At 36.0% G+C, this 17,859-nt stretch overlaps 1 protein-coding gene across 5 annotated transcripts in view; it reads left to right on the forward strand.

Moving 5' to 3' along the window:
- LOC149775304 (P2X purinoceptor 4-like) overlaps positions 1–13,471 on the forward strand; it is a 98,609-nt gene extending 85,138 nt beyond the window's left edge. For 3 of the 5 annotated variants that reach the window (XM_089944007.1, XM_089944004.1, XM_089944005.1), the window contains one exon: positions 3,979–13,471. Coding sequence is in view for 2 of the 5 variants with exons in the window: in XM_089944005.1 (XP_089800131.1) it covers positions 3,979–4,050 (72 nt within the window). In the remaining 3 variants the exon portion in view is untranslated. The remainder of the gene's footprint in view (positions 1–3,978) is intronic. The other 2 variants (XR_016416568.1, XM_089944006.1) reach the window with 2 other exon arrangements.
- Positions 13,472–17,859: the final 4,388 nt, after the last annotated feature.

The following is a 17,859-nucleotide window of genomic DNA, read 5'->3' on the forward strand; positions in this document are numbered from 1 at the left end:
TGTGTTCCATTAACATATCTCTGGTTTGACATCTGGGTGTATTCTGATATGAAGCTTTATATATAGAAAGTTGAGTAACTTTATATTCTCATCACTGGGTACTGGGTGCCCTACCAAAAATATCAGCGAAACATGTACAGTGTACCATACACCATTATGCCATGTTAAGAAAGAAAATTATGTCTTAGAAAGTAAGTAACCTTTTCTTGAATTTTCTTGATTTGTGGTTGTTGCTTATAATGAGAAAGGCAGACTGCATTCATGGAACTGTTCTGTCAAATTTTGAAATATTTCTTAGAATATTAGAAATTTTCTAGTAAATGCTGATTTAGAGTGACAAGTGCACTATCTTGAGTAAAATTACACATTTAAAAAGACATCATGATATCTATAAATTCATTTGATATGACAACTGTTCTGGTGACTCAGCTTCATAGATCTAGTATATCACTGCTTCCTAGAACTATCATCAGTAAGAAAATATACAGCTGAAAAGTACACAATATAAAATTTTTGTTTAATATCAGTAATACCATACTAGCTGTCAATATTGGATAGCTGGTACTTTTCTAGGAGGAAAATACACAGCCAAATGATAAAAATTCTGTCCTCCCATGAGGGTAAACCAGAATCTTCCAGAAAACTGGATCAGCTCAGTGAGAACTCCACACATCTCAGGCATGCACAAAGGCCCATTGCATTATATTTTTGGGTCTCCATGTTGTAATGTTCAACATCATTTACATAAAGAATATTAATCACCATTTAGTGGGTCAACGAGCGAATTATTGTCTTATATGCCATATCCTTTGTGAACATTAGGATTATACACTGATAAATTTTTATCGCAGTTTAATTAGGCTCTTGTGAGAGATTTTTAGACATTTGTTCCGTACATGTGGTGATCATATTGGCATTTTATTTTCCCCTTCTTAGGATGCTAGTATTTCAAATTGGTTGTTTTATTTTATTCAAATAACATTTTCCAAGCAGCTAAGAGTAGGTACATGTAATTGATTTTAATTTCCCAATCCATGCTTTTCAGTCTACAGACTCACCTGCTAATTATTTTATTCACCTTACCTATATTGTGAATAGGGACATTTCTACACATGGTTACAAAGCAGGTTGCACATCACTTCACTTCATCTGTTGTGTCTGGTTATCTAATTCAGATTCTTTCTATTGTAGTTCATTTAGCCTTCCTTAAATTTATCCATATAATTAGCAGTCATAACCTACTGGTATTTTGCTAATATTTAGTAGTCACTTTCTGTTTTTAAACCTGGTTGACTTATTTATTCACTTTTTGGTCCTGAAAGCTCCTTTTTAACATTTAATCTTAGTGAAACACTCTTGTAAGGTGTCTTTTCATTAAATATATTAGCATTGACTTAGTCCATGCTTTACTTACTTAGAAGGTTTTTGTGTATCAAATCTTCTTTCAGCATCCTTATTTCAGGTACAGTGTCTGAGCAGTTTGTGGGGAAGTGTTGCCACAAGATATCTCTCTGGGACTCCCCCTCACTTGTTTATCCTGTATGCACTGAAGGGAACAGATGGCTGACCAATGTGTTGCCATTGGTCTGATGAGATGTGGGATCTCAGGGAGAGTCAATGAACCTACCAAGTGAGGAAGAAGGTATCCTCATCTTCTTCAAAATTTTCTGGATTCTCTTTCACTGAGTCACTCTGGTCTCAGGGAAAGATTGGATTTGTTGGCCCCATCCAAGGGAAAGTATAGACAGGTGAAGAGTGTGTTGTGCCCTTCTGAGAGGTAGGTGCAGCATCATCCCCATTCATTGAGGGTAGAGAGTGAGTCATGCCCATCCAGGAGGGAGGAGCAGCACCCTCTCATGTCCAAAAGGGTGAGCAGCACGCTTTACTGATCCCAATACTCAGTAAAAACTGATTGTGAGTCACACAATTCCATAAGTGGGGAAGCAGCAACATTTCAGTCCCAGGAACCCATTGTTGGCAATGCGGTCTAGTTCCCTTGAGAAAGGGATTGCTCAGATCTAAGTCTATCAGATCTGGGGATGGATTTTCCTACAGATCTAAGTCACCTGTAGAGTCCATGCTCAGTGACCATACCAGTTGGTCACCAGGCATCAGGCACCAGTTACTGAGTACCGGGTACGAGGCACTAGGCATAGGTCTTTGGAGTTCATATAGTACAGAGATAGGGATTGGCTTCAGAGCCACATTCTCTTTAGATTACCATTTCATCTAACGGGGGACTGGGAATTGGCCTGGGGCAGGGGATGAGATTGGCATTCCCATCTTTCCTATTATTCCTCTATGCCACAATGGGATGTAGGGCCTTCCTCCACAAGGAAGTGATCGGCCCTTTCGCTACATGTTTCCATAGATTTCTGGACCACATGGTAGCAAGGTTGTGCCAGCGGGCCATATTCCTACTCCATCATACGAGGTTGGGTCATGTCTTTTCCATTCCATTAAAGGTTCAGCTGATATTTCAGCTTCCACCATTTCTAGGTGGTTTGCATTAACTGTCAAAAGAGCTTATCTGTCCCTTACTGATAGGAACCTGTCTTTCACGAAATTAAAACCCATTGCTGCTACTTATGCTTATGTAACTCAGTCATCCTTGGAAGATTTTGATGACACACTATTTGCCTCTCCTTTTACGATGGCTCTTTAGCCCATCAAAATGAAGGCGTTTCTTCACTGGGCCCAATCGTCATTGCTCAAAAAGTGGCTCATGTGGATTCCATCCCTCACTAGTCTCAAGCTCTTCTGTGAGAGTATTCCTTGTGTGTGTTTCTTATTTGCCAGTTTTGGCATCATCAGACTGCCACCAGACTGACACATTCAGCTATGCAGTAGCAGTAGGCATAGTATTACTGATATTAAAATGTATTTGGGGGTGGGTAAACTAATTTTAATGATGTAATAGTTACTTGTCACTCTTGTCAGATACCCTTCTCCCTCTCTGCATTGATGCCCCACTTTAGACTGCTACCTCAAACTAATGAAGAAGGCCTTCACGCATGCATGTGAGACTTGCAGTTCTTGCAAGGCGATCCAGTGTTCTGAAAGATTCTGGCTCACCCTAATGGGAGGATGGAATTTTCATCATTCAGTCATGTATTTTTCTCTTGGAAAAGTACTAGCTATGCAATAACACCAGGTAACCATTTTACTACCAGATTCCACCCCTGAAAAAAATGTCACTGCATCTCAGAGATTTACTGACCACAAAGCAGACTGGTTTCAAGATCACCATTGGAATAATTCCCATGTCTCGAATATTTGCAGGACATAGTTTACCAAAGTACATACTGTTCTCATGATTATTGTTTGAAAGTTCCCTAGTCTCAGAGACTTGCAGGGTGCTAAGCACAGATTGGTCTCAGGATTATTGGTCAAGATCTGCTGGGCAAAGTTTATCAAAGCACAGACTGATTCAGGGATTATTGTTGGCTTGCCTTCATTAGAATACAGCAGGTTAGGGGAACACTTTCTTGTAGTGACTTTCTTGTCAATAGAAACAACAGCAAAAGCATTGTCAGGAGCAGTTTGTTTTTTTTGTTTAATATTATTAACTTGGGCGTGTGCAAGTTGAATAATGTCAGTTCTCTGAAAGGGACAGGTACTTGTAGTGATACATGTTTGGTGGATGAACATCCAGCTGAATGTACAAAGAATAGATTAAAATAAAAGATAGGTGCTGAAAATAACTCAGCAACATTTCAGCCATAAATGAAATACCTGCACTTTTAAAATTTAAGAAAAATAATTGGTTTTAACTGCCTTAAACTGTCGCTTATGTTACATGATATTAAGTCATTGTGACAGCAGTGAAGTTACTATGACACATTTAAAACCACTATATTGAGGACAGTTCAGAATAGATACTTTTTACACTCTGTGGAGACTTTCTAGTATGCAGTGAAAAAAAAGAGATGGATGTTCCAATTGTGTTACTTTAAATCATATATGATTTCATTTCAGACATTGGAAGGAGACGTCAGTTACAATCATTCAATGGAAGGAGACGAGGCAAATAGAAACCAGTCAAAATGACAGCACTCCTCCTTGAAGTAAATAATACTTGGGCTAGAGCCCATGATAAAATGCACATTCTGGATTTGACCAACATATCGTATGATAATTCAGTTTACATAGTTAAGAATCAACCTTTACAAATCAGACAGTATGGGAGTTAATTTAATACTATCTGCCACTGATTTTAAAAGTCCAAGATTTGAAATCAAAATGAAATCATTTCTTGCAGTCAGCAAATCTCAGATTAGAGGATAATTCCCAAATACATGAAATTTGCCTCTTCACTGCTATGTTTCTCACATTCATAAAACAAGATTTTAATTTCAGACTATATTGAATAAGGGTTGTTTCATGCACTCCTCAAAGATTTTATTAATAGTCAGACCTGTTCTTATGGTCACCTCTATTCAGTAGTCACCTGTTCACAATGGTCATTCTACCCCACCCCACCCCAATTTGCTGTATAAATGTCCTTTGTGAAACAGTTACTTGCCTTCGTGGTCAGCAGCTATATGTGTCCTAACCAAACAGTGGTTTCTCTCTGTTTTAAGTGGTCTCTGGCACACATCTACAGTGACTACTTAGTCTGTGCAAAGTTTCGCTTCATAAATATTCACCATACCAGTCAATGGAAAAGTCTGATTATAGAATACGAACATAAAATGTAAAATTCTTTTATTATGTTTGATTTGTAAACTAATTAGATATCTAATCATCATATCTGTGAACAGATAGCAATATTCAGGTTCCCTGAATAATAGAACATGATTTTAAAGAGTGCCGACATGTTCCTTTCACATCCCTAGTGATACCTTAAAAATGTGAAGTCATCTGCAGAATAAAGAAACCAATATGAAGCAGAAAGATTGTTTTAAACAATGAATTTTCTTAGTATTTTTAAAGTAATGCATTGCTTTGATGAAAATAAAGATGCAGCAAGCAGCTACAGTTCACTTTTGTTATCACTGGTTCTCAGACTTGAAGTTGGAGATGACATAACAGCTACATGTCAGTGCTGTGTGTAATAAAATTTGTAAATATTTATTTTCAGACACCACTGTATCCATGTTGCAGGATGATATTTTAACACAAGTTTGTCTCTATAGATACTCATACAGTCCAGATTTCTTCTGACTGCAAGACTGTATTTGTATCTAACTTAGAGTATGAAGTTGCTGAACTTGGCAAATTTTCCATGAAATCCAACATACCAGTCCATGTTGGACAGAAAAAATTATATTAAAAAAAATGTCATTAAGCAAAATGTCTGTAAAGCAGTTTGATATTGTATTTCAGATTACAAGAAACACTTGTACAATTTATCAAGATTTATTTTTTCAGAATACTGAGGCAGAAAACAGTCCTTATTCAATAAAACATTTTTGGATTTAGCATTACTGTGAATTTACTGTTTTGCATTGAGTACCAATATTTTGGAGCTTTTGTTGCTACAAATATGCATTTCAAGACCCAGTGAACAGTGACCTTGACCTTTCTGTGGAAACAGTTTGACTCCTCCAGACCACAGATTTAAGTATTTAGGAAAAATGCTCATAAATTCTGTATGGTCAGCTGTGAAAGTTAGTTTATTGGCTGTGATTGAGTTAATGAATGCATTTGTCTTTTCATTTTGCTGCAAATGAAAATCCCAATTTATTATTTCATTTTTTTTCATTTAATAAATAATTCATTGGAAAGAATCAAGACTCAGTTTTGGCAATAAGTCTTGTTTAGATTTAAGCATTTGAGTGTTCAGTTTCAAGTCAGACCTAAATTTCAGCCAGTCATTACACTGGATTCTAAACAAAACTTTAAGTTTAGACTTTTGTTCTCTTGGTGAAATTTAGTCCACAGGTTTGTTTAAGTTCATTCTTTTTAAACATTGCATCATTTTGGCAGACCTAATTTTATTTTGAAAATGTTAGGGATGGAAAGTACTGCTATATTTTGTTATTTATTAGCGAATTCATTTTTTAATCATTGGATACTGATTCACAAGGATTTTATAGCTCTAACAAAGCACAAAGTTGTTGACTCGGAGACAACAAAATCAACATTTGAACATCAGAGAATCCCTTCTCAGTCCATCAATTTTTATTTATGAAATATCATTTTATGCTAAATCACAGCACATCCTCTCCCAATAAATGATACTCAAAAACAACTTCAGACAATATAGACCTGGCCTGCCATTGTGCAGTGTGCCAGCAGATCGGGGTCTGTGTTTGTTCTACTGATTACTCCTAACAAATTGCATTGACCCAGATCTGCTGGCACATTATATAACAGCAGATCACGGTCAGTGCAGTTTGCAGCTGTTAACTTGCTAAGGTTAGAACATAAGAAATGTAGACGAGGAGATTTTTGAATGTTAATTATTCTCCCTGTGTTGCCTTAATTTTATGTTATTATTTGGATATACATGATTATATTTCTATTGAATTGGATGCCAAGCCAATGGGTTTTTTTTGCATAATTGCACGTGAATTTGTGTTTGAGAGTGTGTGAATGTGTTTTGTATGTGTGTATTCTTGGCATTTTTGTCCAAGTGTTTCATATGTAAAAGGGGGTCTCAAGAAAAAGTGGTATTTGCATAGAGTTAACTTATTAAATTTATGATTTTGATTATTATTATTGTTTTTGTTGTTGATGTTGTTATCTCACAAGACCATAAGGTCAAGTGAACTTATGGTATGGCCCTGCATCCATCATGCATTCATTAACAACTGATATTTGAAACTTCTTCTAAACAAGTACTGTACCAATTTTGACCAAGTTTGGTAAATAAGACTTTTGTAAAAGATGTTGATCCACTATCAAATGTGGCCACCATTGTAAATAGCAAAACCCTCTGATTAAATTTGATCAAAAGCAAACTGGCAGGAAGACCTTTAAAGTATGTACAAATAAGACCAATCCATCTTGAAATATGGCAGATGATACTGAAAATAGAAAAGCCACTATTAATAAAAGTAGAACTTTAAAACACTTTCCTCCAAAACAGCTAATAAAATTTGACCAGTATGACAGAAAGCATCCTGGCATGAAGGCCTTTCAAGTTTGTGCAGCTGGTGCTGATCTGCTGTCAAATATGGCCATGATTTTTTGAAACAGAAAAAACTTTCAACAATGTATATTCCAAAACTGCTAAACAGAAATCAACCAAATTTGACAGAAAGAATCCTGGCTTAGTGCGCTTATTGTTGTATACAACCAATACTGAGCCACCAACAAAAAAGTATTTTTAAAAAAACATGAAGTGACTTTTTGTCAAAAACCACTGAATAGCATTTGATGGTATTTGACAGAAAGCATTGTGGGATAAAGACCTTTAAAACTGTACAAATTATTCCAATCTTTCTGTTAATGTGGCCACCATTGCTAAAAAGATATAAATATTTGAATGATTTCCTTTATATTTTTTATTAAAAAGAACAAACAACTGCAAATTTTGCAGAATACATCCTGACACAGAGGGCTTTTAAATTTTGCAAATGATGATAATCCACCACTAAAAGTCGAAAATCATGCAATGCAACTGATGCATGGGCAATTCATTATTGAATAAATTATGCCAATGTACCATCAGACATGGATGTAGAAAGAAAAGTTAGAGAATTCTTGAAACAGTTTTATTCATAACATACAAAGTAACAACTTTGGAAGAAATTTCAACCGAAAGCATCCTTCAGTGCCAGGTTTCTTGGCTAGTTGCTCTTGCAACATGCTATGACCACTCCTGTAGCCTAGTTGTTAGGGCGTCTGCCTCAGATGCGGGAGCTTGTGGGTTTGATCCCTGGCTGAGTTATACCAAAGACTTACAAAAATGGTACCTACAGCTGCCTCACTTGGCACTCAGCATTAAGAGGTTAGTGTTAGGACTGGTCGGCCTGGTGTCACGATAATGTGACTGGGTGGGACATCATGCTATATGTCTGTAGTATGATGTCCCAGTGCTAGACATCACTATAAGCTGCCACACAGCAGACATTGTAGCACACACAGTGAACTGTTTTAACTACGCCACCTTAGGGCAGTCGGGTTTCCAGGCACATTTTGCCAGTACAACTGCATCATCTTTTCCACCATGGTGATATAAATGGTATCTGCCGAGTCCCTTCTTATCAATTCCATTGTGTAATTTACCGGTTTCCTTACATAATACTGCCATTGCAGTCACACCACCAATGTACACCACTAGGTTTTAGTAGGGACTTTGATATTCCAGGGACACTCATTCAGTTGGACCTGAATTCACTACATGGAAACTCACTAATACTTTACTCCATGACTTTTGTTCCTAGAAATTGGCTAATTATTTTGGGCACAGGAACATTTCAATTACATTGAATTCCAATAATCAGACAAGCAATCACAATAATCAAAGAATTTCTTAAAACGGTGTGCTAGAACCAAATGTGCAGACTCCAAATATATATATATATATATATATATATATATATATATATATATATATATATATATATATATATATATATATATATATAGTGTACTTTCACAGTTCCGCCTCAGATGTGGGAGGTCATGGGTTCGATTCACGGCTGAATCATACCAAAGACTTACAAAAATGGTACAAACATTTGCCTCGCTTGGCGCTCAGCATTAAGAGGTTAGTGTCAGGACTGGTCAGCTTGGTGTCAGAATAATGTGAGTGGATGGGACATCATGCTACATGTCTGCGGCATGATGCCCCAGTGTTAGATATCACTATAATCAGTCACACTGCAGACATCATAGCGAACTGACTGAAAAGTTGTTTTTAAGCTATGTTAAAAATCCAAATCTCTCTCACACACACACACACATTATGCTATTAGATCGATGTTGGCCAGGTGAACAGTCTCAGACTCACTTGGGTCTCTTATTATTTTTATTATTATTAATAAATTTGGGGCCATTCAAATGTGCAGTATATGATGTGAATCACACACCTGAATATTTCAGTACTCAGTTTATACAGTATTACAGCATAATGTATTATCTCATCACTTATTGTTTATTGCAGTAGTTCTTTTTAGTAGTTTGTAGGTCATTTAAAAAGTATACAGAAATTTGAATGGATATTTTGTATTGTGATTTAATTTTAAGAACAAAGTGATTCCAATATTTTATAATTATATTCAGCACATCTTTTGTTTAGGTTGCATCGCTTATAAAAGAAGCTGCATAACATTCCAGTTGTTATAAAGATAAAGTAAGGGGTATTGTTCTTTGTATTCAACATTTACAGATAAAGTAAGGGGTATTGTTTTGTATTCAACATTTGCAGGGAAAGTAAGGGGTATTGTTTTGTATTCAACATTTACAGATAAAGTTGTTGTTGTTGTTGTTGTAGGGTTTAACGCCATTTTTCAGCACATGATAGGCTATACATGGCAGCCAGTATTAATGGTGGAGGAAGAACCCGGGAAGTCCCCTGAAAGAACCACCGACCCACAAGAAGCTACTGGCAAGCTTTCTCAATACCCACATTAGCTGAATCCGAGACTCGAACCCACGCAGAGGTGAGATGGCAATGATCCTTAATGGAAAGTGATTTAGACCACTCGGCCACTTGGGGCCCCTACAGATAAAGTAAGGGGTATTGTGCTTTGTATTCAACATGTACAGATAAAGTATGGGGTATTGTGCTTTGTATTCAACATGTACAGATAAAGTATGGGGTATTGTGCTTTGTATTCAACATTTACAGGGAAAGTAAAGGGTATTGTGCTTTGTATTCAACATTTACAGATAAAGTAAGGGGTATTGTTTTGTATTCAACATTTACAGATAAAGTAAGGGGTATTGTTTTGTATTCAACATTTTACAGGGAAAGTAAGGGGTATTGTTCTTTGTATTCAACATTTACAGATAAAGTAAGGGGTATTGTTTTGTATTCAACATTTACAGGGAATTTAAGGGGTATTGTTCTTTTTGCATTCAACATTTACAGGGAAAGTAAGGGGTATTGTGCTTTGTATTCAACATTTACAGATAAAGTAAGGGGTATTGTGCTTTGTATTCAGTATTTACAGGGAAAGTAAGGGGTATTGTTCTTTTTGCATTCAACATGTACAGATAAAGTATGGGGTATTGTGCTTTGTATTCAACATTTACAGAGAAAGTAAGGGTATTGTGCTTTGTATTCAATATTTACAGGGAAAGTAAGGGGTATTGTGCTTTGTATTCAACATTTACAGATAAAGTATGGGGTATTGTGCTTTGTATTCAACATTTACAGGGAAAGTAAGGGGTATTGTGCTTTGTATTCAACATGTACAGATAAAGTATGGGGTATTGTGCTTTGTATTCAACATTTACAGGGAAAGTAAGGGGTATTGTGCTTTGTATTCAACATTTACAGGGAAAGTAAGGGGTATTGTGCTTTGTATTCAACATTTACAGAGAAAGTAAGGGGTATTGTGCTTTGTATTCAGTATTTACAGATAAAGTGAGGGGTATTGTTTTGTATTCAACATTTACAGATAAAGTAAAGGGTATTGTGCTTTGTATTCAACATTTACAGGGAACGTGTTAATGACAGTGATACTGCAGTGTCATTGTGAAGAGCAAAAGATAAAACTTTACTGCAGATTCTCTTGCATGTTAAAAATTAGTGAAAGGTGAAAATTAGTAGTCACTGGGACCGCTCCAGTGGCCTAGTGGTTAGAGTGTCTGTCTCGGATGTGTAAGGTCATGGGTTTGAACCCTGGCTGAGTCATACCAAAGACTTAAAACAATGGTACTAACAGCTGCTTCACTTGGTGCTCAGCATTAAGAAGTTAGTATTAGGACAGGTCGGCCTGGTGTCAGGATAATGTGACTGGGTGGGACATCATGCTACATGTCTGCGGCATGATACCCCAGTGCTAGACATCACTATAAGCTTCCACACTGCAAACATCGTAGCGATATGACTGAAAAATTGTTAAAGCTACATTAAAAATCAAAATCACACACAGAAGTCACTCGTAGAGCTTATGTATAACATAGTGCCACACACTGTACATTGTTTTCCAAAACCCATTGAACATTGGGATATCAACTTATGAATCAATGCCCTTATTTGTTACCCAGGGATATCAGCTTCATGAATCAATGCCCTTATTTGTTACCCATGTTTGGATTGCCCATGGCCACAAAATAGTTTTGAAGCTCTTCAACTCTAGATGTGTACAAGGAAATAACAAATTTTTGATGTATATTTTTCATGCAAAACAGTTTCAAAGCATTTGAAAAAGTCAATTGTTGCTTTTTATACCTATTAATTTATTAATTTAAGTGGAATATATTTTTAAGAGTTATTTTTCCTGGATTAGATTTACTTATCGTTTCCTTGTGACATGTCATTCAAAAATATATATTTTGTTATATAATGTTTTTTTGCCTTGGATTAATTTTAATGTTCAATCATTTTTCATCCATTTCTTCCTGCTTTAAATATAGGCAAAACATGGATATCACTCATTCTGGCAGAATCTTGAATGGGTAGAGTTTTAGTTAAAGTTTTTGCTGTTTGTTCACTAGTCCTAAACACTTGTGGGGATATCTGTTACACTTAGACTGTACAGTGGTTAAAATATGCCATAAAATATTGATCCTTGCATCTCTCTACTCCTGTAGCTTGGACTGTACTTTGACTTAGATATACCTTCAGATATCCGTGCATCTCTACACACCAGTAGCTATCGCACATAGACTGTACTTTGATTAAGGTATACCCTCAAATATCCATGCATCTCTTCGCTCCTGTAGCTATCACACTTAGACTGTTCATTGATTAAGGTATACCCTCAAATATCCATGCGTCTCTTCGCTCCTGTAGCTATCACACTTAGACTGTACTTTGATTAAGGTATACCCTCAAATGTCCATGCATCTCTACGCTCCTGTAGCTATTACAATTAGACTGTTCATTGATTAAGGTATACCCTCAAATATCCATGCATCTCTATGCTCCTGTAGCTATCACACTTAGACTGTTCATTGATTAAGGTATACCCTCAAATATCCATGCATCTCTACGCTTCTGTAGCTATTACAATTAGACTGTACATTGATTAAGGTATACCCTCAAATATCCATGCATCTCTATGCTCCTGTAGCTATTACAATTAGACTGTACTTTGATTAAGGTATACCCTCAAATATCCATGAATCTCTATGCTCCTGTAGCTATCACACTTAGACTGTTCATTGATTAAGGTATACCCTCAAATATCCATGCATCTCTATGCTCCTGTAGCTATTACAATTAGACTGTACATTGATTAAGGTATACCCTCAAATATCTATGCATCTCTACGCTCCTGTAGCTATCACACTTAGACTGTACATTGATTAAGGTATACTCTCAAATATCCAGGCATCTCTACGCTCCTGTAGCTATTACAATTAGACTGTACATTGATTAAGGTATACCCTCAAATATCCATGCATCTCTATGCTCCTGTAGCTATTACAATTAGCCTGTACTTTGATTAAGGTATACCCTCAAATATCTATGCATCTCTACGCTCCTGTAGCTATCACACTTAGACTGTACATTGATTAAGGTATACCCTCAAATATCCATGCATCTCTATGCTCCTGTAGCTATTACAATTAGACTGTACATTGATTAAGGTATACCCTCAAATATCTATGCATCTCTACGCTCCTGTAGCTATCACACTTAGACTGTACATTGATTAAGGTATACCCTCAAATATCCAGGCATCTCTACGCTCCTGTAGCTATTACAATTAGACTGTACATTGATTAAGGTATACCCTCAAGTGTCCATGCATCTCTACGCTCCTGTAGCTATCACACTTAGACTGTACATTGATTAAGGTATACCCTCAAATATCCATGCATCTCTATGCTCCTGTAGCTATTACAATTAGACTGTACATTGATTAAGGTATACCCTCAAATATCTATGCATCTCTACGCTCCTGTAGCTATCACACTTAGACTGTACATTGATTAAGGTATACCCTCAAATATCCAGGCATCTCTATGCTCCTGTAGCTATTACACTTAGACTGTACATTGATTAAGGTATACCCTCAAATATCCATGCATCTCTATGCTCCTGTAGCTATTACAATTAGACTGTACATTGATTAAGGTATACCCTCAAGTGTCCATGCATCTCTATACTTGGCCATGGTTACTGTCATTTTACTGTGAAAACACACCTGTATTAGGCAGGGCAGCAGGAGATACATACAAATTCTTTGAATTCCTCTTTAGTGTTTAATTGTTAATTACCTGGGACACATGTCTTTGGACTTTGTTAAATTTCCACATCTACATTTCATAAAAGTTCAGTTAACTGATATCAGTTTAAAATTTACTAACATTACTGAATTGGATGTGTTATCAAGTCATGTATTGATGTATGTCTTTATACATTGGTTAATAAAGCAAAATAAAATATAAAATGTAACTTAATGTTGTTATTTATGGCATGAACTACTTTAATTGTCCCATACTCTTCATGTGAGTTACCTCCCTCTGGAAGGATATCTTTGCCTCAGCACTTATTATGGTAAAATTTGCAGAAAACTGTACACTGTGATAACTGCACACTGTGATAACTGCACACTGTTATAACTGCATAACACTCAATTTAAGCTGCCTTTTCTTTGATCTTTCTCTACAATAGCTTTTGTATCCATTTTAAGGCTGCAAAAAGTCAGTTTCTGTTTGACCCAATTTTGCAAGTCTGATGCATCTGATAGGGGTGTCTTGTCAGTGAGTCAAATTTGCACTTTGGAGAAAAAAAAACAAGCCAAGCTGGATGGATAGATAGATTGGAAAAATAAAGATAAAACCATATAGTTATTGAGTGGAATATGTTGCAAATAAATGTACAGCTTACATTTGGTTCCACTTCATGTAATGAAATCCATAGAAATCCATAATGATTTACGTTTTAAATCCATTTTTTTTATAAATGCATGATTTCTAATATAGGTCACATACCGGTATCAAAATAGTAGACCAGAATGATCCAATTCACAATATCCCATAATATGTTAATTCTCCATGTCTGACAAATAATCAATGAAAGTATATCCACAGTATCTGGTCATTGGATACCTCATCATCAGTATCATGTGGGTGCTTATATATTGACTGACCTTGGGTCTTGTAAGTGACACTTTGATCATATAGTCCATGAAATCTCTAAAAGGATGGGTGTTGATTTTACAACCTAAGGGATTAAGCTCAGATACGCAATGGGAGTGTAGGACCCTCCTTGCCGCTGAACAAGTGTCAAATGTAAGGTTTGATCAAAGGTTTATCAACAAGAAAATGCAATGGGCGCTGACTTTATATGCCATGGAATTATTTGCCCATGTACAGCAGCAGATAACTTGGGAAATATTTTTGGGGAATTAGATTTGGCTTATGGAAAAGAAAATATAAATCGAATCGAACTTTTTTTTTGGCATTAAACACAAACTGTGTCATTCAGTCACGCATTCACACACACATGTACATATATAGGAGCAAACGTCACGGAGTGAAGTGTTAGTTTGTTTCCATGATGGCATGGTTCACTAGTAGTGAATTCAGGCCAAAACCAAATGAATGTCCCTGCAGTAAGATAGTCCATATTAAAATCTAGTGGTGTACGTTGGTGGTGTGACTGCAGTGGCAGTATTTTGTCGGTAGGAAACCGGTAAATTACACAAAGGAATAAATAAGAAGGGACTCGGCAGATACCGTTTATGTCGCCATGGTGGCAAATGTGGTGCAGTTATATTGGCGAAATGTGCCTAAGGTGGCGGAGTTAAAATAGTTCCCAGTGTTAGGGGATACTCATATAGTTTCTACGACGTGACCGGCTGGCGGTACGGAAACCTGATGAAGAGAAACCATGTAGATGTGCGGTTGATAGATATTTGGCAGGTTGTTTTATCGGTGGTCTTGAATTAATTAGAGTAAAATTTATGCATAAAACGGACACGTTGGGCTTTCTGATTTACAACTGAAGTTGTGAAGAAGTATTTGGAAATTTGGCGTAAAAGAATTTTAATACAATTATTATTTATATTTATTTAAATCAGTTTATGAGAATATCTAAAAGCACAAATGATGACATCAGACAAAATAATTAAGTAAATACATTAACCAGTTAATTCATATTTTTAATTGGTTGAAAAATTTCCTAACGATCATAGCATTTATTTTAGGCTGATGAAAATGAATGAAACAACTTAGATTTGAATTAAAGAGAAATAACATTAAAGAGGCATAAAAATGTATAAAACTGCATGTAAGTTTTTTTCTTCTTTCTAATAATGATTTGGTAGAGGTTACTTTTGTAGGTGTTTCCCGTGTAATGGGTGTTGCGGTTGCTTGTTCCAGGGTTGCGGGAATAACTACAATATTGATCATCCGTCATGTTTTTACATCGTTTTGCACAACTTTACTAGGACTGGCTGCAAAAGATTTAAAAGACAAACGAGTGTACAATAAAGTTTTTAAACATGAAGAAGTTGTAACCTCGGTACAATTAAGTTGAATAATTGGTTAGTAACTAGTAACTCATTGAAGCGATAATTAATTCAGCACCATACATTTAAAAATAATCGCTGAATACAAAAAACGGTTGCCAGGACGAAATTGCCACTACCGAACCGCAGAGGCTACTGACATTATCGTTGAATGACAGTCAGATAAAAATTATATATTATTCAAATAAAATCGATAACACAGATGGTTAATCATACATTCAGATAATATATTTAGGTGTTGAATTTTACAATATTTTAAATAATTAAAAATATATTCTTTGATATAAACAATATGAATGAAGCCATGCTTATATCAATATCTGACGGTTTCTGTATTCTTTAAACGTACTTGAAAAATACAGAATGTTCCGAATGAATTCCAAAAGTCTTGGATGTCCTGATATAACAACAGTGACGTAATCCCTAATGTTTTTGAAGGAGTTAACAGTACTCTAAAGTAGTATTTATAAATCCTTAAAATGAAAATAGCACTTTAATAATTCCAATAAATATCTTTTATAGAACTATCAATTTTGATCAGTGGATTCCGCAGATTGATCTATAACGGGAATGAAGTATTTGTTTATCAATTCCCTAATTATACACATTTTCGCTTGACCTAGAAGTGAATAATTCCAGTGGAAAATTCCAATCTAATTTGTAAACAAGACAGGGCCAAGAATGTTCTAAGATCAAGTGCTAGGTAAACATCCTATTTACACCTTCCTAAAGAACAGCGTATCAAAGTTTGCTACGTAAACATGCTCTTGACATTTGTTTATCTACAACTTACAATCATGGTTAGAAGTTAAGCACACATTTAAATATACATGGAAATATAACGTTGAAGTTTTCGTATCCAATTAAGTTTCCAATAATTACACAGTGTACATAATAAATTTAAACTATAAATTACTAGTACTTAATAGTCAGATAGCTCTGAATACATTTATCAAATAAGATACAGTCTGTGGATTTTTTTAAGGCCTAAAGCATATATTTCCTCTATTAACTAAATACATAGAATTATTGTATTTTCTCTTGTACCTATTAAAGTTTGATTTTATGGTGATTTTCATTTTGTATGATGTTATTAGTACACATAAAGAATTACCACGTAGTAGTACAGATATATTAAATATCAGCATTAAAGATGAGGATGGAAAAGCAATAGAGTCAGTGCTGTGTCACCTACATATATCTTTAAAACAGCATACCTATAAATATGAAGCTTGTAGAAATAGACTTCATTGTACTATGGGACCGCCCTGGTGGCCTCGTGGTTAGAGCGTCCGCCTCGGATCGGGAGGTCATGGGTTCGATCCCCGGCCGAGTCATACCAAAGACTTATACAACAGCTCCCTCGCTTGGCGCTCAGCATTATTAGGTTAGTGTTAGGACTTTTCGGCCTGGTGTCAGGATAATGTGACATGTCTGCGGCATGATGCCCCAGTGCTAGGCAATCACTATAAACTGCAAAAATCCAGGCATCCTTGCGAAATGACTGAAAAATTGTGAAAGTTACGTTAAAAATCCAAATCACACACACACACACACACACACACATTGTACATTGGGTATTTGAAATCATATTTCGTAAAGGTAGCTATTCATTATGACCTACTTGTCGATAAAACAGGCTAGAAACTTACATATCACTTGGTCTTACACCTTCGTTTCAACTCAAAAAAATTCAAACTCCTTTTAAGCCCGCACTTCTGGGTCGCACTGTTTCACCCCCACAAGAATATAAGAAAATAGTTTAAAATTATGAATAAGATTTTCGCTGATCTGTCGCGAAGTGGCGAATACTTGCTTCCATGCCTGTAAAGAAAAAGCCAGCGATGTCGTAAAGAAAAAAACCGGCGATCTTATCAGGATGAAAGCGATTGTTATTTATGATCCTGATATTACGAAAAAGTTAATTGATAAATAAGCAGCTAGACAATGTTTTTCTGTTATATACAGGCATGCCGTCTGTGAATCAACTCAAGCACTTTGCGAGAGACGGTAATAAAGATATCAACCGGTTTAAGAAAGACAGGTATACTGACAATATTAGAACTTTCTCCAGATGAGCCACGGCTTCCCCCAGACGTATCAGTGATGGTCGTAACGGCAGCGCCATCTGTGAAGAAACTTAAGCAGTCCTCGTGAAAACGTTGAATAAAGATAGTGAGAGGTACAACAAAGTCAGGTACACTCGCACTAGGTTCCATGATGGGTATTTCGAAATATTATGTCACATGGTGGTATGTTGTGAAATATAGTCGTAATAGAAGGTGTATATGATCAGAGTACTGAGCAA

The sequence above is a fragment of the Sinohyriopsis cumingii genome, chromosome 19 (genome assembly GCF_028554795.1).
Source record: "Sinohyriopsis cumingii isolate HCF-2022 chromosome 19, ASM2855479v2, whole genome shotgun sequence".
Taxonomy (NCBI): domain Eukaryota; kingdom Metazoa; phylum Mollusca; class Bivalvia; order Unionida; family Unionidae; genus Sinohyriopsis; species Sinohyriopsis cumingii.